The following is a 25,442-nucleotide window of genomic DNA, read 5'->3' on the forward strand; positions in this document are numbered from 1 at the left end:
TAGAATCGCGAGGACTAGAAATTTTCTTTATAGAATTTTTTTTTTTTTTTTTGGAAGAAATAAAGAGGAAATGGGTAGGTCAGAATGTTATGTTCCACACTAGGTTTCACCTACGCATAGTGAACTGCCAAATATGTGAAATTCACAAAGTCCAGAGTTTGTGATAACATTTCTGTGAAGAAATGTTGCTGTATAATAATGACAGTCCAACGCGGTGTTTGCGCCAAAGGCTCTCATCTACTACAATAACTCAGTAAACACTTGCACTTTTAAGACACATATAATGTACAGTTACAGAGGGAGAGTGCAGTGGTAAAAAGTAAACTCTATGACGAGAAACCACAAGAGAACAGCCAGTTAGTACCTGATTTTGTACTGGAGAGAAAAGTGAAAAGGCAAGTGATGGTTATTATTAAATGTGTTACTCATGCTAAGCAAAAGTTAAGGCTTGAAGGGAGGCAAGGCATAGTTTGATGTGATCTGTTGGGGGGGAAATTGGGGGGGAAACTTTTCTAATTGTTGTCACTTCCTTCCTCTTGTTCTTTTAGTACACAAAGAACGATACACAGCAATCTCCACGAAACTGCTGAGGCCTGTGAGAGCAATATGATAAAAAGCATGCAGTCCTCACATTAAGAAGGCAGGTGTTTTGCAGATTTTCTGGCTCCAACCTGCTAAGGGTCTAACTACTTTTTACAAGTGCATATATGTAACTAGAGACGACAGGAACCAGCAACAAAAATACATGTAACCCGAAAAACAGGGAAAGCAATTTTGGAAAGGATTCGTTCTCAGGGGAGACATTCTTTCTGTGAGCAGTATCCAAGGGTTTATGTTGTCTCCTCCAAGCCCCTCTTCTGTCCCAGGGAAAGGTTTATGTCAATTGGAGAGAGGGCCTTTTCAGCAGTGGCACCCCAATTGCTGAACACCCTCTCCAGGGAGCCTTGCCTGATGCCACTGTCATCAGCTTTTAGGCGCCAGGCGAAAATATGCATTTTAAGCACCTTGTGCTCTGTTTAAGTGCTCTCATTTTAATCTGCACCCCATTATTAATCTCTTGCATTACTGCTGATTAATCCCAGATCAGCTTGTTTTCTGAGCAGGGAGCAGTTCAGGGACTCATCCCGTCCCTTGTTACAAACTTTTAAAACAATTGCTGGTAGAATTTGACAAGGAATTTACCAAGCGGCAAAGGATGTGTGTGCCACATCCTCTCTGAATTGGGTGACTGTGCCAACCTGGAGGGGAGAAAAGCTTCATGTCAACATCAGCCTTTGTCCTCAACACAGAGGCGGTTGTTGCTATTCTCAGCCCTCGAACAAGATGTTAAACACACAAAAGCCCATGTCCTTGTTGCATTCATCTTGTCCTGCCAGAGGCTCCAACTTTAACAGACAGACAATTGTTCTGGTGTTCTAGAAGTACCCTACGAGTGCACGCTCGTCGGTGGAGTGTGCCAAACTCCTGAGACCAAGCATGCAAAGAGGAGGAAGTGGCACCAGAGAGCAAAACCACAAGATAAAGCCGGGGAGGATATGGGATCCACTGCTGTGCAGCTTCCCTTCACTCAAAGTCAACTCCCAAGCAAAAAAAAAGAGGAAACTTTAAAAAAAAATAAGCGAAGTCATATTTCAAAAGTTCATTCAATATAGCGGGCATTTCCTTCCTAAAACTCTTTCTTGAATAATGTCAGGGATGGGGGATCCATACTCCAACATGCACAGGCAACATAGAATTTATTAACAGATTTGGTTATATCTGCATAGGGCTCAATAGAGAATAAATTCTCCCTTCCAATTGAGGTGATAAGCAGGCATAGCAAAAAACAAACAAACACCTGTGTGATTGTCATCTCCTTCTGCTGTGAATGGTCACTATGTTTACCTTGTGCAGATTTTAGCTTTACCTTTTCATGTGTTATATGTGTGTAGGGCTTTCCCATGTAGAAGGTGGAATTCTGCGGGCCCTGCCTATTCAATAGTTGCATGTTCGGCAAGAATGACTGCTAAGGGTAGTCTATGGCTCAGTTCAGACAACACGTTTCTCTACTCAATGGTTGAGTTTTTAGGAGGTACTCCCCACAGAACATGTTCTATCTCCACCATTGTGTGACTATAGGCTACCGTGGAGTTGAGTAAAAGGCAATGCGACAGTTCCACCGCCCTCTCTCTTCCCCCAGTCCTCCTGATGGTATCCCATCAGCCATTGCTGAAAGAAGACGAAAACAATCCCAGCGGCTCTCCTAGAGCGGCACTCGCTCCTTTCGCCACTCTTGCCAGGGAACTCTGTAGCTGGTGGGAAAAGTCCACTCAATGCAACAGAAAACTCCACGGAGCCCTCCACACAACACAACGGTTGTGCAGGAACTCTCCTCTGCACAGCGTGGATATTCAGCGTGGAGTGTTTTCTAAAAAACAAAACACCCTCTACTGTGGGGTGGAGTTTGCCCTCCAAGCATGTTTCTTAATGGTGGTGTAAAAACTCCACTGTGGAGTTCTAAAACCACCGTTGAGAAATGTGTTGCCTGAACTGAGCGTGCGTGTGAGCAGCTGAACCTGTGTGGGTGCTCCACATGATCAGGGATGCCAATTGTTTGGAGGCCCCAATTGCACACACAGATCAGAGAGAACAAGGGTATTCCTCTCTGTGCCTCCTCCACAAGCCCAAAGTACCCTAGGTGGGCCTCGGGGAAGGGAGAAGGGGAGAACACAGAAGAACTCCCTCCTCCATGTACCTCTTGCATTTTGTGGCCTTTTGGAGCCACTGTTTACACCACCACCCCATCTAGTCCTATTTGAGCAGTCCCCCTCATCACATTCTCCGCATCCCCGGCCCTGCCACTTTCCATGTGTAGAATGGGAAGATCTGAAATGGGGAGCCTGCTCTACATGTGCACCCACCACCACCACATGATTTGGAACTCAGGTTTTAATTCAGGTATAGGCAACATAGTGCGCACAGGGACCAATGCTGCCCTAGAGACTTTTCTGGGCACCCACAAAGGTGCCCTACCCCTCACATTTCTTCTTTTAAAGTACTGTATTTTCTTACCAGCCACTGGAATAGCTGTGAAATAGGTATGTGTTGTTGCTGAAAACTATGGCTTAAAAGGAGTTATTTAGCGTGTTTGGGCTGAGACCCCACCACGGGCTCTTTTGGAATGGTTATTTGCCCTTTGCCATGCCTTCCATGGCAGCCATTTTGTAAATCAGGGAATTCTAATTGTGTGAGAGATAGAATAGAGCTTATGCGTATGTATGCATATGAATATCTGCCAACTCCAATAAGACATCATGCATCTGATGAAGCAGGCAGAAGTCCATGAAAGTGCAAGCCACAATCATGTTTTGAAGGTTACCTACAAGACTCTGTTGCTTTTATACAAGTTTAGCTGTTATGCCTTCCGCTAAAGAATCCGGGGAACTGCAGTGGGCCCAGGATGATGGGAATTCTCTTACAAATGCATCACAACCCCACCCACCCCCCACTGATGGGATGGGATGACACAAAGCCACACACAGGAGCTTGGATAGCACCAGCCTGGAACTGGTGGTTCTGTCACCCATTACTGGATCGCAACATGCATCAGAAGAATGCAGAAGCCAAAAGGCCACAGAAGCTCTGCCTGTAGGCAGCAGGGTCCATTACAGAACCCGTCTCATGCTCAGAGGTCAAATTTGGATTCTAGCATAACTTAAGATTAGAACTAAACTGGAATTCTCCCATTATGGCTTGCCGGAATGTACAGACCTGTAATGAAAACCAGAGAATTCATCTGATCTTTCGGTACCTTAAAGCAGAGGCGTGAACCTTGGAATGCAAGTGTTGTTTGACTACAACTCCCATCGTCCCTGACTACTGACCACGCAAAGTGGGGCTGATAGGAGCTGGAGTCTAATCACGTCAGGAGGGCCATGGCTTGCCTATCCAGCACCTTAAAGATATCCCACTACTTCCATGACCCCTGTTCAACATGCAAACAGTCTTCTTGCTCCAAACTCATTCACCTTCCCCCCTAGGGATTCATGAACCCATTAACCTGTGCTCCTATCTCTTTACAACTACATAAACTTTACAGCAGGCTATCAAATGCCTCATTGAACTAAGTGCCGACTCTGTGTGAAGTGCTTCACTTGACCTCCTCCTCTCCCCTTATCTCGCTTGCCAATGAAAAGATTTCCTGCTGGCCTCACATAAAGAAGATATTGCAAAAAGAGGCGACACCGTGACTGAAAGCCAGCCAGGTGACAGCTAGATTTAGAGCAGCTACAAGCTCTACAAAAGGCAGGGCATCTCCAGGTTCCTTCTACAAAATCTCCCTAGCAAATTTATTCCAGCCAGTGCAAAAGGCTAAAATGCAAGGCAGGGGAACTCTTCCAGCCTACTTTCAGAATAATTTACACCACAATCAAAATAAAATTTTGCACAATTTCAAAATTCTGTTGAATTTCCAAACTCTTCAAATTTCATTTGGAGAGGCAATTTAACTCAGCTTTCCTCAGCCTAGGTCCTTCAGGTTGTGTTGGACTGCAACACCCATAATTCCCAGCCAGCCAAAGGCCAAACTGGCTCAGAAATATGGGAGTTGGTCTAACACATTTGGAGCGCACGAGGTTGGGGACGGCTGACTTAAGGTGTTTTTTTAAATTTATTCTTTAAACAAAGAAGTATCTGTTAAGCCTTGTCAATTTGTTTTAAAGCAATAATATTTCACATCAGTTTCCCAAACGAAATATTTTTACACCTTAAAATATTTGTTTTCTGCGGCCCTCAAAAATATCCTCCCTGCCTCCCCCTGCAATAACTTTTTCTTTTTAACCAGTGGTCTTCAACTGGTAGGTTGCAAGATCAGTTCAGATGGGTTGTGGCAAAGCTGTTGCCTTCAAGTTGGTTAATTGTGAAACTGCAAAAGTAGGTCCCACAGTGCAGACTGGGAGTCCGAGATGGGTCTAGGGTCTCGACCAATAGAAGACCACTGCGTTAAATGATTATAAAAAGACCTTATTTATGTCCAAATATGATGGCATCTCTTGAGGTCAGGAATTTAAAATGACATAACAAAGAGAACATGGCTGTTTTACCGGCAAGAGCCGTATGCCTTGGTTCCCAGAAGGCCAACAGTGTAATGTCAGCTTTGTGGTAATATTGGACTGCTCCCGTTTTCCAAACAAGGGGTTGCTATACCAGATTGTAAAGGACATGGAGATTTTAAGATCCTCCACTGTTCATCTGCACCAAGGAAATATCTTACCTGGATCACAGGATGTCCCCCTGTTGGTGCTTTGACTGCCCCTCGGCTTCCTTCTGTTTCATAATGGGCACGATGGTGGGGTTTTGGCTGCACCTCGATCCGTAGTTCGTAAGAGCCGGAATGACTGGAGAGCGGCCACTCAAGTGGCGGAAGGGACTGCACAGGAATGCTGGGCAGAGGAAGCCAAAGGTAAGTTGGAACGTCGTTATGAATTGCAGGCTAGTTAAAAACAAAACCCACCCAGAATAGGATCTACATTGTCCATTAAAACAAATGGAGAAGTTCTTCTCCCGTTCTCAGAGTACTAAAAGCATGTGATCATCCCATTGATTGGCAGGAGAATAAATGATAGGAAGAACGTCTTCACGCAACACATAATTGAATTTATGGAATTCGCTCACGCGCGATTGAATGACGACCACCAACTCAGATGTCTTAAAGGGGGGGGTTGACAAATTCATGGAGGATCAATGAATACTCATCATGATCACTAGATAAAACCTCCGGCCTTAGAGTTAATATGCCTCGGAATACAATTTGGTTGGATGCAGCAGTGGGAGACGGATGCTGAGTTCATGACTGTGGCATTACCCCACAGTTTTGTTCCCTTAGGTATGTGCGAATTTGTATGTCTACTGAGTGCAGAATGTTGGACTCAGTGGGTGTGGCTGATGATGCTGTGAAAGGGGGAGGAGTTAAATGGAGGAATCTAGAGTGGGTTGGTTGGTTAGTTGGTTGGGAGCTGGGATAGTTAGGATTGTCAGTGGTGTGGAGAGTGAAAGGAGATAAGATTTTAAGAGACTTAAGATTGCTGTTTTTATTAAAACTAGTAGATTAAGCAGGTTAACTTGAATTTGAAGTAACTAAGATCTGTTAAACAAAAATAAACATTTTATTTTGTTTTGTTACCTCAAACCACATGTCTGCTTGGCTTTATCACCTGCTCTACAGTTTCTATCATAAACACCTTATATGTAACCTTATTTCATACACAGTAAAACCTGTTCAGATTCTAGCCTTTACTCTCTCATATGAGGGAAAGGTTGTGTTTTACCCTACCCTCAGGTTGTTCAAGTGGTGGCGCTTGACTTGAGGAGAGTTTGTGTGGGACAAGGCCTGGTGTGTGAGGCCTGAGTCGTGACAATGACCTATGTTTAGTTTCCCCAGAAGTATGCTTCAGAGGGAACTCTTGCAGAGGAGAATTGGTGTGCAAACAGTGATCTTAATCCTGGAAATTCTCGCCAGCCACAGTCTTTTTTAATTGACTTTTCCTTTCCTTATATGTGGGCTCTGAAACCAGAAATGAGGCCAACTTAAAGAAAGCCGGACCGGGTTGGGTGGTCAGGTGGGATTTGAAAGGGAAAAGTGGTAGGTACAGAAAGGGTGAAGCAATCCTCAATCCCGCCTGCCCTGCCTCCCTTATAAGTTCTCCACCACCACCCCACTGCACCCCCATTTTCACAGCATCCCACTGGGATCCACCTGTTTGCTTATTTCCAAATTCAGCAACAAGGACCTGGTAGGTGGTCATTTCCCTTTAGCTAATGACTTCTACCTACTGCTTAGAGGTAGCCCTTTCAATTTCATAGAGAACAGCAACCAAGGTGTGAAGTCTAGGGTGCATATGAGCTTGTACGCTTTATTTTCAGTTTGGAATAAGGTTGCCTGCTGCTGGGAAATCTGGTTCTCATTTGACTTAACGAGTTCCACGACATGTAAGGCTTGCTTTGCATTTGCGAACCAAGTTGTGGGCTTTTCCCCAAACTCCAGGAACTATTTTTTGCACATTTCCCTCCAAACAGGTTCTGCAATTTTTGAACACTCGGCACAAATTGGGCTGCAATTCGAACGAGCTGCTCAGATATTTGCACAAAATGCTGAGAGATTCGTGCAAATTACAAAACCTGCAAAATAAAAATGTGCAAAACGCCCAGGAAAAAAATGCAAACTGGCCCAACTTGCTGCAGATTGAGTCAGGCACCACAGCAGGAACTGGAAAAAAAAAGTCCAGCAAGGTGGGGGGGTTGCTTAGAAAATTTTGTCAAACTCCACCCCACAAACAGATTTCTCTGGCATCCCCAGCTTGGAAACATAATGGAATTGCCTTGTACTTAGTCCAGCTAGCTAGCCCAATTACTTTGATGGACATTGGCTATCCAGGATCTTAGACAGATATCATTCCCAGTCCTGTTAGAGATCCTTTTAACTGAAGATGCCAGGAATAACACACTGCTCCATCTTCATGTCAAGCATTTTCTCTATCACTCAGCTATGGCTCCTCTTGTAGCATGGAGGGGGTGGAGAAGGAGGTCAGAGGGTTTCTCATACCTGTAAAGGTGCCTAAGAATTCTTTTTGAGTTGATCCCTCTGCAGCAAAGTTAACCCCATGTGTACCGGGTGCAGAGGTGGGATACTACGCTGTGTCAGCTAAACGGTTTGGGTTACTTGAAGGATTGCCTTCACCCAGATCAGCCTGCCTGCACTTTAAGATCAGAAAAAAGGCCCTTCTCATTTGCCCACCTGTGAGAACAATTAGGTGGGTGTCTACAAGGCAGAGGGCCTTCTCTGCAGTGGCCCCAAACCTCTGGAACAAACACCCATCGGAGGTCCCTTCCTTGCAGGCTTTTAAGAAGGCCTTAAAACAGTTTATTTTACTGTGGCCTTCCTGTGATGAGTGCTATTATTGCTGCTATTGTTCTTGTTGGATTTATTGTTTTTAATGGCTGTTTTATTGCTATTATGTTTTTATTGCTTTTAATATTTTAACAGATTTTATGTATTTTATTGTTGGAAGCTGCCTTTGTGAGTGCTTCTGCCCTGAAAGGCGGCCAAGAAATGTTTTAAATAAATAAAGGTGATAGATGAGCACAGCACAAAGGCTAAAATCATGATCTGATCATGCCAAAAGGTGTCATAGTCAGTTGGGTCCCATGTGTGGCTGTAAGCAAATCTAGAGGGTGGGTTCTCTAGCTCAGATTCCTCAAGATCAGCTGCTGGATTTGGAAGCAATAGCAGGTGGCAGGATTTCAAACAGAGGTTCAACGGCCACCCATTGGTGGGCTTCCTACATTGGCAGGGGGCTGAACTGGATGACCTTTGTGGCCCCTTCTAAAGTTAACCAAAGGCCAAGCTCCTAATACTGATATACACCAGGCCCAGCCAACCCACATGCCTCGTATGGTGTCACCTTTCTATCTCCAAAGAGGACTTCTAAAGGTTGAATGCACACCACATAAATTAGTTCACATCGGCTGACTCCCAGCTTGATGCCAGGAAGGTTCCTACTTCAAATTCAGAAGATCCTGACGCTGTAAAGTACCCATAAAATATTAAGGCCACTGAAGGCTCCAGTAACAGTGGAGCAGTGAATCTGCTCTGGGTTTCAGTCAGAACCAGTCAGAATTCTAAAGGAGCTCTCCAAGTTGTGACCTAAAGGAACTATCACAACTCTAAAGGAGCTATTGCCCCTTGGATAGCTCCTTTAAAGTTCTGACTGCTTCTGACAGAAACCCAGAGCAGATTCATCAACCCACTGACATCAGAGCCACCAGCCTCCACTGATTAAGGCCCTAATCCAGTGGTTCCCAAACTTTTTCAGGTAATCGCCCCCTTGGTTCCACAAACTCATGCCCAGAACCCTAACCCCTACCCTACACTATAAAAATCATTATTCAGAACAGCTGTTTTCAACGACCCACTAAGGAAGATAATAACAATAAAATTCAAAACAGTAACAATTCATTGAATATTTATTCAAAATCCGAAGCACCCGCCGCAGGCTTGCCGAAGGAGGGAGGAAAAAGAGAGCAAACGCCTCTGTTTTGCAGCTGGCATGGCGGGACACACCAAGCAGGGTATGTTTCTTCATTAGCATTTTGGTGCTTTTGAAACATTTCAATTCACTGTTAAAAGGACTCTTCTTAAATGGTATTAATAAATGTGTGGATTCTTCCCCTATGTGGCTTGGGACCAAACTATCTTCTCCCATAAAAATGTCCCCGGGTTTTAAGACCTTCTGGAGAGGCGCTTCTCGGAAAAGACCACCTCGAGCGCCCCCCTGCTGCCCCTTTGCCTCTTTGCGCCCCCCTGGCACCCCCTTGCCTCTTTGCGCCCCCCTGCCGCCCCCTTGCCTCTTAACGCCCCCTATGCAATCCCACGGCCCCACAGGGGCAGTACCGCCCACTTTGGGAACCACTGCCCTAATCCAAAAGAAATATGTGAAAGACCCAGAATCACAGAACGTTTGGGTGGGAGTGCTGTTAAAAACACCTCTCTTTTTGGAACAGCAGCAAAGATCGCTAGTTTCTAAAGTTTTAACAAAATATTTATTAAAACTATTATCACTCCTTTCCCTCAAGCTGCTCTGGGTAGCATCCAGGCCCCCTTCTTTTATTCTCAGAACAGTCCTGTGAAATCAATAGGCTGAGAGATCACCCATGGACATCGTAGCTGAGAGGGATTTGAACCCGGGTATCCCTAGTTGTTAGCGAACGTTCTAGCCCAAGGGTGAGTAACTTTGGGGGATCCGGGGGCATTTTCACCCCTCCGGATCCCACCACTACAGCCCACACTTTGCAGTATGCTGTGAAAATAATGCTGATTTTGTCGAGTCGAGTCACTACTTCAAGTATCTTGCAGACATTACTAGTCCCAAAAGTGCAGCCAGAGATAGGGAGTGGAGCTGGTCTGGCCAAATCTTGTGATGGAAACAATAATACTTTTTTAAAAAATCCATCCTTGGTCAATTTTTCAGCTCCCAACCAATGGTTACATGTCAGAATGTGTCTTCTGGATGTACTTATAAGACAATGTTAGTCCTACTTAGAGTAGATCCATTGAAATGAATGGGAATTAACTTAGACTAACATTGAATATAACTCAATGACTGATTGGCAACCCAAACAGCAGATCCCACCACACTGCATCACAGAACGCGTTAAACATCCTTTGGGTACCATGATGATGGCTGCTGTTTAGGAAAGATGTAAACGTACACAATCCCAGATATACGCATAATATGATATTTCTGGAATCAGGGCAGATTCTATAAAAATGTGGTTGGAGGAGTGATCACAAGGCATGCTGCTTACCTGCAGATGGGTATTGCAGGCATCAGCTGCTTTGGCCAAGATGGCGGCACCAACAAGATAGACTCCGGCGGTGGGTTTCTCCGGTCATCCTGCTCGCAAGACCCAATGTATTCGATAGGTTGAAGTACATGACACGGCATGCCAGCTTTGTGAGAAGACATTGGGGAAGGATCTGGGCTGGTCCTCCATATTTTGGTGGGAACTCCGCAGGAAGGATCGGTGGTGAGGTTGCTCATTGCATCCATGAGGCTAGAGGAGGTGGACAACTGGGTATAAGTGACTGAAGATCCGTCTTCTCTCAGGGGGATCTGAGGAGAGGCCTGTGGAGAGGGGGTCCTCGATTGCCGTGGAGAAGTGGAAGGTTGCTGACTCCCGTAGTGCTCAGTGCAAGGGTATCTCCGCTTTGCGCCTGGCGATGATGACCTTGAGTTGGGACGTGGCGATGGTGAACGTGGCCCCAAGCAGGTATCCTCCACGATGGTTGCTTGTGGGGACATTATTGGAGAGGTTCTAGGAGAATAATGAGCATGGGTGTTTTGAAACTGTGGACAAAGGTCATCACTAGGGCCATTATTTGGAGAAACGCATGGTGAGGTGTAAGGAGAGAAATTTGTCTCTGAAATGAAGCTTGCAGAGGAGCCACTGCTAGGTGGGCTCAGGCACAGCGGTTCTCGGTAGCTCTCAAAGCCAGGGACAGGCAGGGTAAACCTTGGGCTAGCAGTAGCTGAGCTGGATTGATGCTCTACCAATAGATCTGTGTCTCTGCTGCTGAAGGGACCCCCCGAGTGAGTCAGTTCATAAAATGGAGTTATCTCAATCCTAGGGCCCAACTCAAGACCTGCAGCCTTGACAGGGTCCAAGTAGCATTTTGACCCTATGCTATCTGGCTGTCCATATCTGCCCATGTGATCTGCCGAAAGACTAGACAAAGCGTAGGGGTACGGCTTGAGGCCATAATCCGAGACATCATCATGAGGGTAAGTAACTCCAGAAGGTGGGCTGATGATTTTATGTGAAGGAGTCGTTTCTTCTGGAAAAAGAAGGGTCGCTTTTAAGACTAGGCACACCACTGCAGAAGCTGAGCAATCGCGGGTTAACAAGAAGGCATTAGCGATAGTGCATTAGGAAAAGATGGCAATATCTTTACATCTTGACGATGGCTGCATGCGGAAGACACCAGGTCAACTGCCTCTGAGCTTGAATGAGCCCATCGGTCATTCTCCGTATAAAAGCAGCAGGACAAAAAAGAGTGCACAACTATTGCACCAAATTTCTATATTGGCTTCCAAAATATCTTGGCCCTATACCCACCCCCTGTAAGACACCGGGTAACGTGAAACAGGAACTCAAGATGCCCAGGCCCTTTACTCCCTGTGTCACAGGACAGCTTTCAGGTTGAGGCTCTACCTGCCCAATCTCTGTTCTGCTGCCATAGGCCCTTATGGTGGCCAGAGCTGGACCATATGACTTAAAGGTCCAATATGGGCGTGGCTGATTGTATATAATGCCTGTCCCAAACTGCTTTGCTACTCAAAGCAACTCATCTAACAGAATAACAGCATGGATCATCTTGTCTCGGACCTTTGGTTTATCTTTGATTACATTCCTACTGCTGGCCCTTTGATCCTCATCTGCCCAACCCAGGACCCGACCACCAGTCCATCTTCTAAGAACGTTTCTGCCTCCAGTCCTTGGTCCTTGCTTGCTGATCTTTAGCCATTTTTATGATCACGTCTTCTACCTCTGGCCCATTTGATCCTTGCCTACCCTGCCATAATCAGAACCTAGCTGCAGCGTCCTACAAAGCTAGGATCCAAGCCTGATGCACCTAGGGGTGACTATTGGCCGGTCTTCCCCTACCCAAACCTTGAAATGGTCCTACAGCTTAATTTTTTAAAAAATGTACTACTGTATAACTGTTCACCGTTTATTTGCATTAGCCTTTTCGATCTTCTTAGCCCCTTTCTTTCCTTTTAATTTCCCCAGATGTCTCTTTGTTGGTATTTATTTAAAACACTTCGATACTGCTCTTCTTCCTATTTAGGATTTCAGGGCAGTGTACAACAAATTATATCAGGGAACAAATGCAATAATAAAACAGATTTTAAAATCCTTTAAAACAATCTAGAATTACAACAGTTCGAGTACCTGGGTGAATACGTATGTTTTTACCTGGTGTGGGAAAAAGACTGCAGAGTTGGTACCAAGCAAGCCTCTTTCGGGAGGGCATTCCATAACTGGGACGCCACTAGTGATAAACCACTTCTATCATTTATGTAATTACTAGCTTGAGTCACACAGAGAGCATCTGTGTGCTAGTATTTTATTGCTCAGTATCATACATTTCTTTATATACCCAGGGGTGGCGGCTGTGGTTATGGTTTTGAGGGCTGCCGATGGGCGCCCAGGAAAGCCAGGCCCAAGGCTGGCCAGTATTGGACTCCCCACTCCTCCCCCACTCCCTCCCAGCTACATTCCTACCCCAACCCCACCCACTCCCATCTGCTGGGCCTAAAAAAAAATTGAACTAAGTTTTTTTATTATTTCATTCCAATAGATATGTGTGGGGGGAGAAAGTGTTTTTAGACAGATGCTGGCAATATAATGCATCCTTGGAACTGTTAAGACCTTACTTCAAATTAAGATCTTATGGTTCGTATTGCCTTCTTCATTTGACAAAGGAAGGGGGGGGGGGAGATCCCTTGTTTGTTTCATGTGGACAAGAGTGGCAGTAAGAAAGCCTATAAGATAATGGCATTTCCTACCAGGGCATTTTAAAGAAGCCCTTCAAATTCCAGGGATTTTGGGTAACCCAAACTAAGGGGCAGCAACCAAACCCCTTGATAATGCCATCTAACCTCAAATGAAAGTGTTTAATGCAAATTATGGCTATATTCAACAAGGATGTTTATGCTTTTAAAATGTAACCTAATAATAATAATAATAATAATAATAATAATAATAATAATAATAATAGGATTTACTCATCTCAGGTACAAAGTAGCTTCAGAATAGTAAATGCCATGGGATAATTGGTAATATTAGGTTACATTTTAAAAACATAAACATCCTTATTGAATATAGCCAAAATTTGCATTATAATTTGTTTTTCTAGACAGACATGATGGGCTTTGCCAAGTCATGCTGTCCTTTACTGATTCAGAAACGTCCTATTGAACATATTTTGAGTATGACTGCTTTCTCAATGTTGGTATGGATGTATTTTGGAGGCCCAATTTCTAAAGGTTTTCTGTATAGTTTTTTGATGTGATGCCGGTGACTGATACAACTAATGGAATAATTATGACCTTTTCCTGTTGCCATAGTTCATTAATTTGATGATGATGATGATGATGATGATGATGATGATGATGCCACAAGCAATCGTGGTAAGTATTCCCAGAGAGAGACGTTTCAGGACCTGGAAAACTGTCTTAACATGTGTTCCAGTTGCAACAGTGTCTCTGCTACCTATACAAAGTTCTGTTATTTGCTTCAGTGCATGGCAGCAAATCTACATGTCACTCCGTTATCAAACTAAAGTCCAGACTGTTATCCTGCAGATCAGAGTTTTGAGGGTTGTTAACTATTGTTAGCTTGTGCTCTGAAGCTGGTTTTTTTTTTCAATAGAAAAAAAAACCCTTGTCTGAACACATCTATGTCTGCTTTCATTTTTGCTTTGTTTAGCTTCAGCTACTATATTTGTCCACTATAAGCACTCATTTACTGCATGTACTGTGTCAACGGAGAACACTGCATTACTGCTAGCAATCTAGCGTGCCAATTATTCAATCCAAAGAGTATCAAAATGCCATTTATGTAAAATCTTAGCCTTCCATTCCTAATTAGTCCTGAAACAACAAACCGCACTCCAATTCTGGACCTTTTCTCTGTCTAAAAATGTTAAATAAGGGATTGTGCCCTTATTTTAGCTGCTTCTATACCACTTGTCACTTGTTAGGCGACGAGGCATCACAAACACATACTTGTGGTGTCCATGGGTTAGGACCCGAACATCATGTGGGGGACCCAATAAAAAGTTGCAGCACAGTCTCCCTCCCACACACATACTGTGATCCCATCCCACACATAGAATCACATGATTTGTACTTATAGCCAGAAGTGGCAGCATGGTATGAGTGTGAAATAGACATTTGCTCACATATATTTGGGAATTTAAATCCTACCAACACCACTGGCTCCCACTGTCCTAGGATCAGTATCCTTGATCATTATTGTGCCTTGTCTCTCCTATCAGCCTTCTCTCCCTCCTGCCTATCCAAAGGGAATCATAGAATCACAGAACAGTAGAGTTGGAAGGGGCCTATAAGGCCATCAAGTCCAGCCCCCTGCTCAATGCAGGAATCCACTTTAAAGCATTCCTGACAGATGGCTGTCCAGCTGCATTTGGAAGCCTCTAGTGTGGGAGAGCCCACGGCCTCCCTAGGTAATTGGTTTCATTGTAGTGCTCTAACAGCCAGGAAGTTTTAGAGCAATACGACAATGGAACCAATTACCTAGGGAGGTTGTGGGCTCTCCCACACTAGAGGCATCCAAATGTAGCTGGACAGCCATCTGTCAGGTACGCTTTAAGGTGAATTCCTGCATTGAGCAGGGGAACTCTGGGACTGATAGTTCTTGGGAGAACATGTTACATAAGAAAGCACAAATTTCTCTGTTTTTCAAATTATAAGGACTAATTTTATCTGTGCAAGCACTAACACACACTGGCCATAGCTAGACCTAAGGTTTATCCCTGGATTGTCCAGGGGTCAAACCTGTTCATCTAGGTGACACACAGGGGATCCAGTGCTCAGGCAGGGGTGAACCCTGGATGATCCCAGGATAAACCTTAGGTCTAGCTGTGGCCACTGTCTTTTAGAGAAGGGTCTGGGACAGCTACTTCACTGTTCACTAGGGTATTTGTCCTGCTCTAAGACTGCTTCTAATTGGCTCCAGCAAATCTCACATCATCTGGATGATGGGTACAGAGATACAAGGAAACAAGTTGCCATAAATATCCTCAAGCATGATCTACAATTTATCGCCAAGTGTCCTCAGCCAGCAATGCCTTGTATATGTATGAGTCCTGCTTCGCTGTTGTGTCTGACTGAGGCCTTAGCTAGACCTAAAGTTTATCCCGGGGATGTCCCTGCCTGCTCCCGGGATATCCTGTGTGTCATTTACATGAACAGAGATGACTCCGGGATGATCCTGGGATAAACCTTAGGTCTAGCTAAGGCCTGAGTTATTAGTGTATGTCTCCTTTTTAGTATGTGTTGTGTGTTGGGGGTGGGGCAGTCTGTGTGCTGTATGCTGCAAAAGGTGGAGCTTATATTTATATCTGAGTTCTCTGCCATTGAAGAGATGTTAGTCTTTTGCTTCCAGGTATGCCTGGAAGATTATTTCCACTAAAATATGCAGTGAAGAATGTGCTTGCATTATTTTTGTACATTGTTGATTGTGTGTACATATGCCCAAATGTCATGTGTGAGTTTAGTACTGGGAACAGAGTAGGGGAGTCCTGGCGTTGCTCTGTAGCTCTGAGGATATCATCAGAGGCTATTATCATTAACAGTAGCAGCATCATGTTTTTGTGTGATTCTGAGACTTCTCCCCCACCCCGCCCTGTGTACACCTGATCTTAAAGTCACTCGATTCTCTCTGGAATGGGAGTTGTTGCTGGAACAGGAGAACAGGAGTGTTTTTGAGTGGCTGTGTGATTTGCACATACAATTGGAAAATCCAATATAAGCCTAACTTAGAGTAGATCCAATAAAGTGAATGGGTCTTAAATTAGTCATGACTAACTTAAGTCCCATTTATTCCAATGGGTCTATTCCAAATAGGACGTAGGTTGGATTTTCCCCATGACCTCATAAGTGACTATTTACACACAGATTTCATCCTTTTCCTACAGGAAAGGGCATTGTAACATTTAAAACAGCTCAAAGCTGGGACATCTGCGGTGAAACACCACACCTGATTTTTCTTTTACACTAGCAAGAAAGAAATGTATCTTTCATTTACTCTTTTGCTCAAATGATTACAACAGTGGCTATAAGCCAGGTGGAATTTTGCATGAATGCAAAGTGGAAGGTCTCCCATTTTGCATGAAGTGGCTCTCCAGATACTTCCTGTTGACATACTGTGTGTAGTATGTGACACCGGTAAACACCTTGGTCCCACCCATCTACATTGGTCCAGTTCTGAGTCAGAGAGAAGGTGCTACTTGCTGACTAATCAACATGCCTTCTTGAAGCTCTTCGGTTTTTCTTGGAGGTGGATCACCCAATCCCAGCCCAGCTTCAGTTTATAAGAAAGTATGGAATCACTGTCCAAGTTGGTATGGCCACAATGCATGTGTTTGTGACATCACAGTCTGTAGCCATAGGAACAGCAGTGATGGTACAAACGCAGCATTGTGGCTCCACTATGGAATGGGAGGAGAAGGAGGCTGATGCAAACACGGCAGTTCCTGCTTTTAAGATTAAATTCCCTGATTTGGCTCCAATTTAAATCAAGCAGTCCAGACTTCATTGCTACCAAAACAGGGCACGCAATTAGCAAACACTCAGCTGCCAGTCATGCCAGACTGACTTGGCTCAGCAAGAGCTATCGCCGTTTTTTTGGAATGCATCTCTGGAAAGCACAAGAGGACCAGACAGCACCTCTACTTATTCGACACATTAGTTGGTTTTCCAATAGACATCCCTCCTGAATAACATAGCAACTGCAGATTTGGCTGAGTACCCTCCTGCCAATTAACATGAAACAATTTCCTGGCGGAGACTGCTGTCAGTGGCTACTATTCCTGATGGCTACATGCTACCTCCATTATTACAGGCAGCTTGCCTATGTACACCAGTTGCTGGGGAACATGGGCTTCCTGTCGGCAGCTGATTGGCCACTGTGTAAACAGGATGCTGGACTAGGTGGGCCCATGGTCTAATCCAGCATCGATCTTCTAATGTTCTTATGTCCTTAACTTAGCATGAAATTGGAGGCATCAACACTCCCATGATGGATCTTTGTTAAAAGTCAAGGTCAAGCCAAAGCAAAATAAAATCAAGTTGTTGACATTACATCAGCCTCATGGCAAGCCAGCATTCTACATTTTGGTTAGAGTGCTTACTTGCTTGCATTCATGTAGTGTAATACCTTTATTAGTCTAACTCAAAGATCACAAAAATGTTCAAGGTTTTGAGATCTCCAGATCAGTCCATCTGGCAAGATGTTATAAAAAAAGCAGGCTGGCACTCTGCTTCTATTAAAATAAATAGTTTAAGGATGCAATCCTATGCATGTTTAGACTGAAAAAGGTCCTACAAGTCCTAGCTTGGGAATACTGGGAGATGTAGGAGTTTTTTCTGTTTAAAGATGCATAAGATTTGGACCTAAACTGCTATCAGCTACCAAAGATTAAAAAGCACTATGAGTTGACATGGGGAGAAACATCATCTTGGGTGATGCGTGTGTGTTTGCAAAGAGTTTTGACTCAGCTCACTTAACCACAAGTTCCAGCATTATTCATATTACTTCCTCGCATTTTAAATTGTTGAATAAAATATTCATTTAGGCCTTGGCATTTCTACCACATTTATTACACAAAGGTAACCGTGCAAGGGTATTTTTTGAGTATGTGAACATAAAACTCGCTAAACACAGGAGATTCACACACACACACACAAAGTGAACAATCTTTAGATGCCAACAACAGAACAAAAAATGCAGTATTCTTGTTAGATTGAACAGATACGTATTCTTATTTGTAACAGCAAAACAAGATTTCTGCAGAACACAAGATCATTTCTAGTATTAACCACTGCTACCTGTATCATAGGCTAGATAGCAGCTTGAACTAATGCCCTCAGTGCTATCTTTGAAGCAAAAAATCCAGTCTCCCAAATCCTCATCTTTTTTTTTGTCTCTTCTGAAACATCTGTCCACCTTTTTCCATTTTAGCCCGAAGAGAAAGCTGTGAGAAGCCAGAATTTTTGGTATGACATCATTCTTCCGCATTTTCTAACTGACAAAGTTGTCCAATACGAGATATCACCCACATCTCTTCTACAGTATTAGAGGCAGTAAGCCTATATACACCAGTTGCTGGGGAACATGGATGGGAGAGTGCTGTTGCACCACGTTCTGCTTGTGCATCCCTGGTCAACAGCTGGTTGGCCACTGTGTGAACAACATACTGGACTAGATGGACTAGATGGACCCTTGGTCTGATCTAGCATGGCTCTTCTAACGTTCTTATGTTTTTATCGGCTAGTTTACAAGACTGTTTAGCAGATGACCATGTTGAGGAATGATCATTTAACAAGCAGGAGCCGCTACAGACATATCCCCTACTCCATGAGGAAATAAAGAAAATTGAATTTGCACAGCCCATTGGGTGAGTCTTGATTGCAGGGGTGGTGACCTAAGAATCCAAGAGTCCAGCATTTCTCAAGAGACCTATATATTCAAGTATCACCTTCTCTACAAACCCATGCAACACCTGTATCTTTTTCTTCCTCCTATTCCCCTTCTCTCTCAGCAGCCTGGGAATGTATTTATTTATTGTTAAATAATTGTTATTTATTGTTAATATCTGCTAAAAAGCCATCGAGGCAGTATACAACAATTTAAAACAATAAAATCATAAAACAAAGAGAACAATAGCATTAAAACGGCAAAAATGTTGAAACTGTACATTCTGAAAAGCCAAATTGAAAAGATGCTTCATTACATCTTTTCCAAAGGTCAAGGTAGTGGGTCTAATCATTCCATAGTTTAGGGGCAACACAGGAGAAAGCTCTCCATGCATGCCCAACATATAGGTCTCTGTGGGTCATGGTGCTCTCAAAAGGCGTAGGCGCAGTTAAGGACCAGACTAGAGACATTCTAACAGCAACTAACATCCTAAGACTAATATGGCAATGAACTACAGCTGTCATCCCCCATTTCAAGCACTCATCACCTTTTACGTACAGTATTCAAGTAATCCTTACAACGGATCAGAAAAGTAGACCAGCATTATTATCCCACTTGTTGCATACTGTGGAGGGGCTTTGTGGCTGCTGGAAGATTTTGCTAACACTTCTTCTTATCATGCTGCTGCAGCTCTTTATCAGGATACGACAATTTGTCTGACATGGCTAGCATTGATCAGGTATTTGTGAACAGTGGTGTAACGAAGCCAGGGCTTGCAGGGTCAAAACACAGAGATTTTTTGATTAGCAGGGTTGATGCCATCTGTCACCTCTCTCAGGCTTCCCTGTTCCCTTTGAGGTTAGCTGCAGTCCTCACAGTAACTGAGTCCATGGCTTATTAACCATCCCCACGCTTCAAAGAGGATATGAGGAAGGGCCCTGAAGGCTAATATCGCCTTTTAAGCCCCTCCTCTGGCCAGTGTCACTACAAGTCCACACTAATGCTGGGGCTTGAGGAGCATCTCCTCATTCCACCACCCTCACCTGCAACAGCCCTCCCATGGTCAGAAAAGCTGAATGTGTCCACAGTTTTGAATGAATGAATAAATGAATGAATGGAAAATAACGTCCTTTATGGCTGAGTATTCAATAAATGATCACCTTGAAATAAATTCTCTGGGTGCACAGACTAATGAAATGTGCTGCACATGCCTATGATCAGGGCCAAGGGACAAATCCAGATGGCCATACTCCTTTTTCCTGGCCTTTATGGTTGAGTATTCAATAAATGATCACCTTGAAAAAAATTCTCTGGGTGCACACTCTAATGAAATGTGCTGCACATGCCTATGATCAGGGCCAGGGGACAAATCCAGATGGCCATACCCCTTTTTCCTGGCCCTTCTCCCTCTTCCCCAACTACCAACTGTTGGGACGTTTCCTGATTTTTGTACAGTTTTCCCCCCATTCTAAAAGGTTAAAATACCTCTCCTAAGGCTTAGTTGTTTATACTTTAAATGGTTTTAATTTTTGTGAACCGCCCAGAGAGCTCCGGCTATTGGGCGGTATAGAAATGTAATAAATAAATAAATAAATAAATAAATAAATAAATAAATAAATAGTTACTGGCAGTCTGCATTTCAAGCTAAAATAGGCTGTCTTCTTATTTTATTTAGCCCCCACCCCTTCACTAGTGCATGCCACTACAACGTAGCCCGCAAGAACTTCCCCAAAATTAAGAACATAAGAAGAGCCCTGCTGGATCAGACCAAGGGTCCATTTAGTCCAGCACTCTATTCACACAATGACCAACCAGCTGTCGACCAGGGTCCCACAAGCAGGACACAGGTGCAACAATACCCTCCCACTCATGTTCCCCAGCAACTGGTGTATATAGGCTTACTGCCTCTAATACTGTAGGTAGCATATAGCCACAGGACTAGTAGCCACTGATAGTCTTCTCCTCCAGGAATTTATCCAACCCACTTTTAAAGCCATCCAAATTGGTGGCCATCACCCTATTTTGTGGTAGTGAATTCCATAGTTTAACTATGCACTGTGTGAAGAAGTCCTTCTTTTTATCGGTCCTGAATCTCCACCAATCAGCTTCATGGGATGAACCCGGGTTTTAGTGTTATGAGAGAGGGAGAAAAATGTCTCCGCACCATGCATAATTTTGTACACCTCTATCAGGTCTCCCGTTAGCCTCCTTTCTTCCACGCTAAACAAGTCCAGCTGTTGTAACCTTCCCTCATAAGGGAGATGCCCCAGTCCCTTGATCATTTTAGTTGCCCTTTTCCGCACAACTGAATTCGACCACTTGAGCTAAAAGAGGTTCCGTACCCGTGATATATAGCCATCATGACTAGCAGTATTTAATAGCCTTAGCTTTTCATGAATTTATCCAATCGTAGCAAATTCCATAGTTTAACTACACACTGTGTGAAGCACTTCCTTTTTTTCTATCCTGAATTTCCCACCGTTCAGCTTCATGGGATGTTTCCTTCATCTAAAGGCCATACAAACATAAGAATAATCCTTTCGGATCAAGCCAAAGGTTCACCTAGACCAGCATTCTGATTCCAGCAGTAGCCCGCCAGATGCGTCTGGGTGCTCATGAACAGGATGGGAAAGTTATATCCTTCCGTGGTTTGTTCCCAGCATCTGGTACTCCTGAAAAGGCAAAGAGAGCCTCCCATAGGAAGCACACAGGCAGTTGCTAGGAAATAAATGTACCCCCGACGGCTCGGGGCGGGGGGGGCCTTGACTGATACTTTTACCTCCCGGGCCAGCAAGTTTAACATGGGCAACAGTGAAAAACCCACATTTATATGCAAACCGGCTTGCACCCAAGGATGCTCATGCAAGGGGACTTCCCCATTCCCTCTTTCCCAGTGCAGACCCCTGTGCTGCCCCCGCCCCCAAAATACTCTCCTAAGGATTGGGAAACTCTCCGGAAAGTCCTGGAATAGGAACATCAGAAGTTGCCTTATACTGAGCCAGCCTACTGGTCCATCTAGGCCAGTACTGTGGACACTGACTGGCAGTAGCTCTCCAGGGCTTCTGGCAGGAGTTTTTCCCAGCCCTACCTGGGACCTTCTACCACTGAGCCAAGGCTCCAGGGATGTGGGGTGGGAGCTGCAGTGGGAAAGGAGATAATCTGGTGAAGGGCAGCTTATACAAGTGTTGTGGGGTGGGGGCTGCCCTGGGACAGAGGCAGCTTGTGATCCTATTACCCATTTCACTGTAGCCCCCCTCCTCCCTCCCATCCCACCTTGCAGACTTTTCCTGATAAGAGTCTCCTGGCCCTCAAGAGAGGCTTTTCAGATGACGCAGGGAGACCTGCAAAGGGAGGAAGTTTCATGGAATCCCTCATGCTTGACTGTCCTTGAACTCTCACTGGATATTTATTGATTTATTATTTGGTATATTTATATCCTGCCTTTCCTCCAAGGAGCAGAAGACGTACAAGATCCTCTTCATTTTGCCCTACAATAATCCTGTGAAATAGTCAGTTAGTGGCCCAAAGTCACCCAGTGAGCTTCATGGCCAATTGGGGACTAGAACCCGGGTCTTCCTAGTCCCAGTCTAGAGCATCATCAGATGAGTGTTTTATCACACACTCGTTACTGCCCACTTACGGACGTTTGCTGGTCCTTTTGATGATGACATCTGCCTCCCATGTGCCTCCCGCTCCTTCTGGCCTTCTTTCCATCACAAAATAGACCCCAGTAAATCCTTTTTTCTTTTCTTTTTAACGAAATGGGCCGCCATTTCCTGCTGCATGCAGGAAAAGCGGTGCAATAAAAATGGCCACTAAATGGGCCACGTGGACATTGTTTACTTCCTCTGTCTTCCCCGTGTGAAGAAAGAGGAAGTATTGTGGGACAAAAGCGGGGGGGAGGGGAAGTGACGGTAAGGATTTCCCCCCTGTCTGATGACACTCCTAATCACTCCACCATACTGGCTCTCAATTCATACAATTCAGTATTTCTGTTCCCTGAACTCAAGACAAGCAAAACTGAGCATATCAGGGTTGTTCTTTTCCACACCCACATATATCATTTGATTCTCAACACTTCCTGAAAGGCCACTGAATGCGTGAACTGACCCCAAAAGCAGTGTGTTTGAGGTGACATTAGGCAATATGAAAGTCTGCAATGTCCCGTTCACACGTGCAAGTAAACCCTTTCTGTTGCAGGTTTCAACATGCACATGCGAACCAAGTCATGCAACGAGGCTCAAGTGATTCCACTCCACGTCGTTGACTTGGAAAAACACAGTGGACACCTACTATGAGAACTTTTAGGAAGGAAGAAGAGAAAGTCCAATGCTATGATTACGTTTCTGGTGAACATCCCAAAGCTGGAAGTTTTACCAGCTTCAGTTCAGATGCAGCTAATATCATTTAGAAAACAATTATCTTCCACAACTGCCAGACACACATAAGACATGTGGACTGAAGCTTTTTTAAAAAAATCCATCTCTGTGTAAACATGCTTTAATCTTCGTACATTAAAGATCACTGATGTAGAAAGGATTACTTACAGACTCATAATGGTGTCTTTTGACAGACAAGGAATGTCCTCCAGATTATACATTTTGATGTGATCTCCCTTACACTAATTATTTCCATCTTGAAAATACATGAAATTAATAATAATCTTGGTATCCAGGCATTCAGTACAAGGGAAACAGTCCCTGGAGGGTCCTTCCAGCTTACTCTACTCAGCATTAGTGCTGAGTAAAGCCCTGCATGCAATCATTGCACTAGTATTGTTATTGCAGTTTTTATTCCATCCTTCCTCCTAGAAACTCAGAAGGCATACATACTACTCCCCATTTTATACAGCCTTGTAATGTATGTTAGGCCAGGAGAGAATGATTGCCCCAATCTCACCCAGCGAACCTTTATGACTAAAGTAGGGATTTTAACCCAAGTCTCTCTGATCTAAGGCTAATACATTTGCTCCTTCTTCCACATCATGCTATGTAATTTCCTACTAAAAAAAATAATAGTTTGCAAAACTACAAACCTAAATAACAGACTAATCCTTGGGAAATATCATTTTAGCCTGAATCAACAACCTCGCCTTGCAATTTTTCTAAATGCCCTGTGAATTTATCTCTGCAATAACAACAATGGAACTGTATGCATGTTTACTCATAAGTAAGCTCTACTGAGATAAGCAGAAATGACTCCCAAGTAAGTGTGCATAGGGTTGCAAAGTATGGATGTGTGTGTGTTTTTAATAGTATTATTTTAACCAGGCCTACCTTGGTAGCAGGGTTTCTTCCTATCCTAGAATCAGTGCTTTTAGAGTTGATCATTTTCCTACTTAATCATAATTTCCATGTAGCGATAGGGGGGTAGAGCAATGCTGTATGTACTTTAATCTGATGCGACAGACCAGGGGGGCAGGGGATGCATTGCCTTATTCAGTAGTAGCAACCATGTTAAAAAAAAAAAAGGTCATGCATGATGGACCATTCACTTTCTCTCTCTCAAATACCAAAACTAGCATTTTCCCCATTCAATTCTGCTCTAGGAAAGAAACGTCTTCATGACAAAGGTGGTCTGAACCACGCAATGGCCAACTTGAGCACAGCTTTCAGTACATGCAGAGCATCTGCAGGTCCTCTTCAAGTGATAAATGAACATCTGCTGCATCATCAGAAATCATATTTGATTTGAAGCACCACACATATCAAAAATGCCGGCTGCTTTGGAAGTTGTAAGCGTATGTCCAAAGCCACTGTGAGTCAATCACAAAAATGCTCAGCTCAAAAAGCATTCCCTTGCAGCTAGCTACCGCATACGTTTTGCCAAGGTTACATTTCAGGTTTGACAAGGTGATACATTTGCATCCTTCAAAGAGTTGGGGAACATATATGGAGTTTTCTCCATTCCATCCTCAACAACCCACCTATAGATACTGGTCCAAGACTACCCAGTGAAATTCATGGCTGAACAGGATTTGAATTCTTTCCAGTCCAACTACAAACCACTGCCACACACTGAGTTCCCTTTGTGTCATACAGAAACTTTATTAAATATCACAAACATACTGTATAAAACACAAGCAAGATAAAAGGGATTTGCAACACAATCACAATCATGTTTACTCAGAAGCAAGTTCCACTGAATCCAATGGGGCTTACTCCCTAGTGTGTTTAAAACTGAGGGGTTGGTTTTGCTTTTAAGAAAGTCAGATTTTGTTACTATGTTCCTACAACAACAAACACCTGGGGGGGGGGGGTTGATAAGAAAATCATTCCAGTATCTTTTTCTTTTCCTGCACAGCAACAAACCAAGGGTAAATCCTTCATATCTCAGAGTTCAACTAAGCCTAGCCTGGGTTTATTATTTAACTGAATCTCTGCATTAGTGCTACAGAAATATTAAATGTGCTAATTTCTGTAGGCCCGTCACTGAAAATGTAAATTAGCAACTACAGTTGCTTTTATTGTAGTGGGAAAGATATTCTCAGTCACGGTTTGGATGCTGTAAGAGTATACCATTTTAGCCTACTCTTAGCTACGTCCATTGCTTTCACCCATTCAAGAAGTAGTTGCACCCTTAGCAGGAGCATATTCAAAAGTCATGACATACCCTTAATATTTATTTATTTATTAAATTTATATACTACCCCATAGCCAAAGCTCTTTACAAAAGTTAAA

At 43.8% G+C, this 25,442-nt stretch overlaps 1 protein-coding gene across 1 annotated transcript in view; it reads right to left on the reverse strand.

Moving 5' to 3' along the window:
• Nucleotides 1–25,442, reverse strand: part of NFATC2 (nuclear factor of activated T cells 2) — a 168,814-nt gene that overhangs the window by 123,652 nt on the left and 19,720 nt on the right. The window contains exons 2-3 of the mRNA XM_063146354.1: nucleotides 10,342–10,851; nucleotides 5,252–5,420 (exon numbers count right to left, since the gene is read on the reverse strand). Coding sequence (XP_063002424.1) covers nucleotides 5,252–5,420; nucleotides 10,342–10,838 — 666 coding nt within the window. The 5' untranslated portion in view covers nucleotides 10,839–10,851. The remainder of the gene's footprint in view (nucleotides 1–5,251; nucleotides 5,421–10,341; nucleotides 10,852–25,442) is intronic.

Source organism: Elgaria multicarinata, chromosome 1 (genome assembly GCF_023053635.1).
Source record: "Elgaria multicarinata webbii isolate HBS135686 ecotype San Diego chromosome 1, rElgMul1.1.pri, whole genome shotgun sequence".
NCBI classification, from domain to species: Eukaryota; Metazoa; Chordata; class Lepidosauria; order Squamata; family Anguidae; genus Elgaria; species Elgaria multicarinata.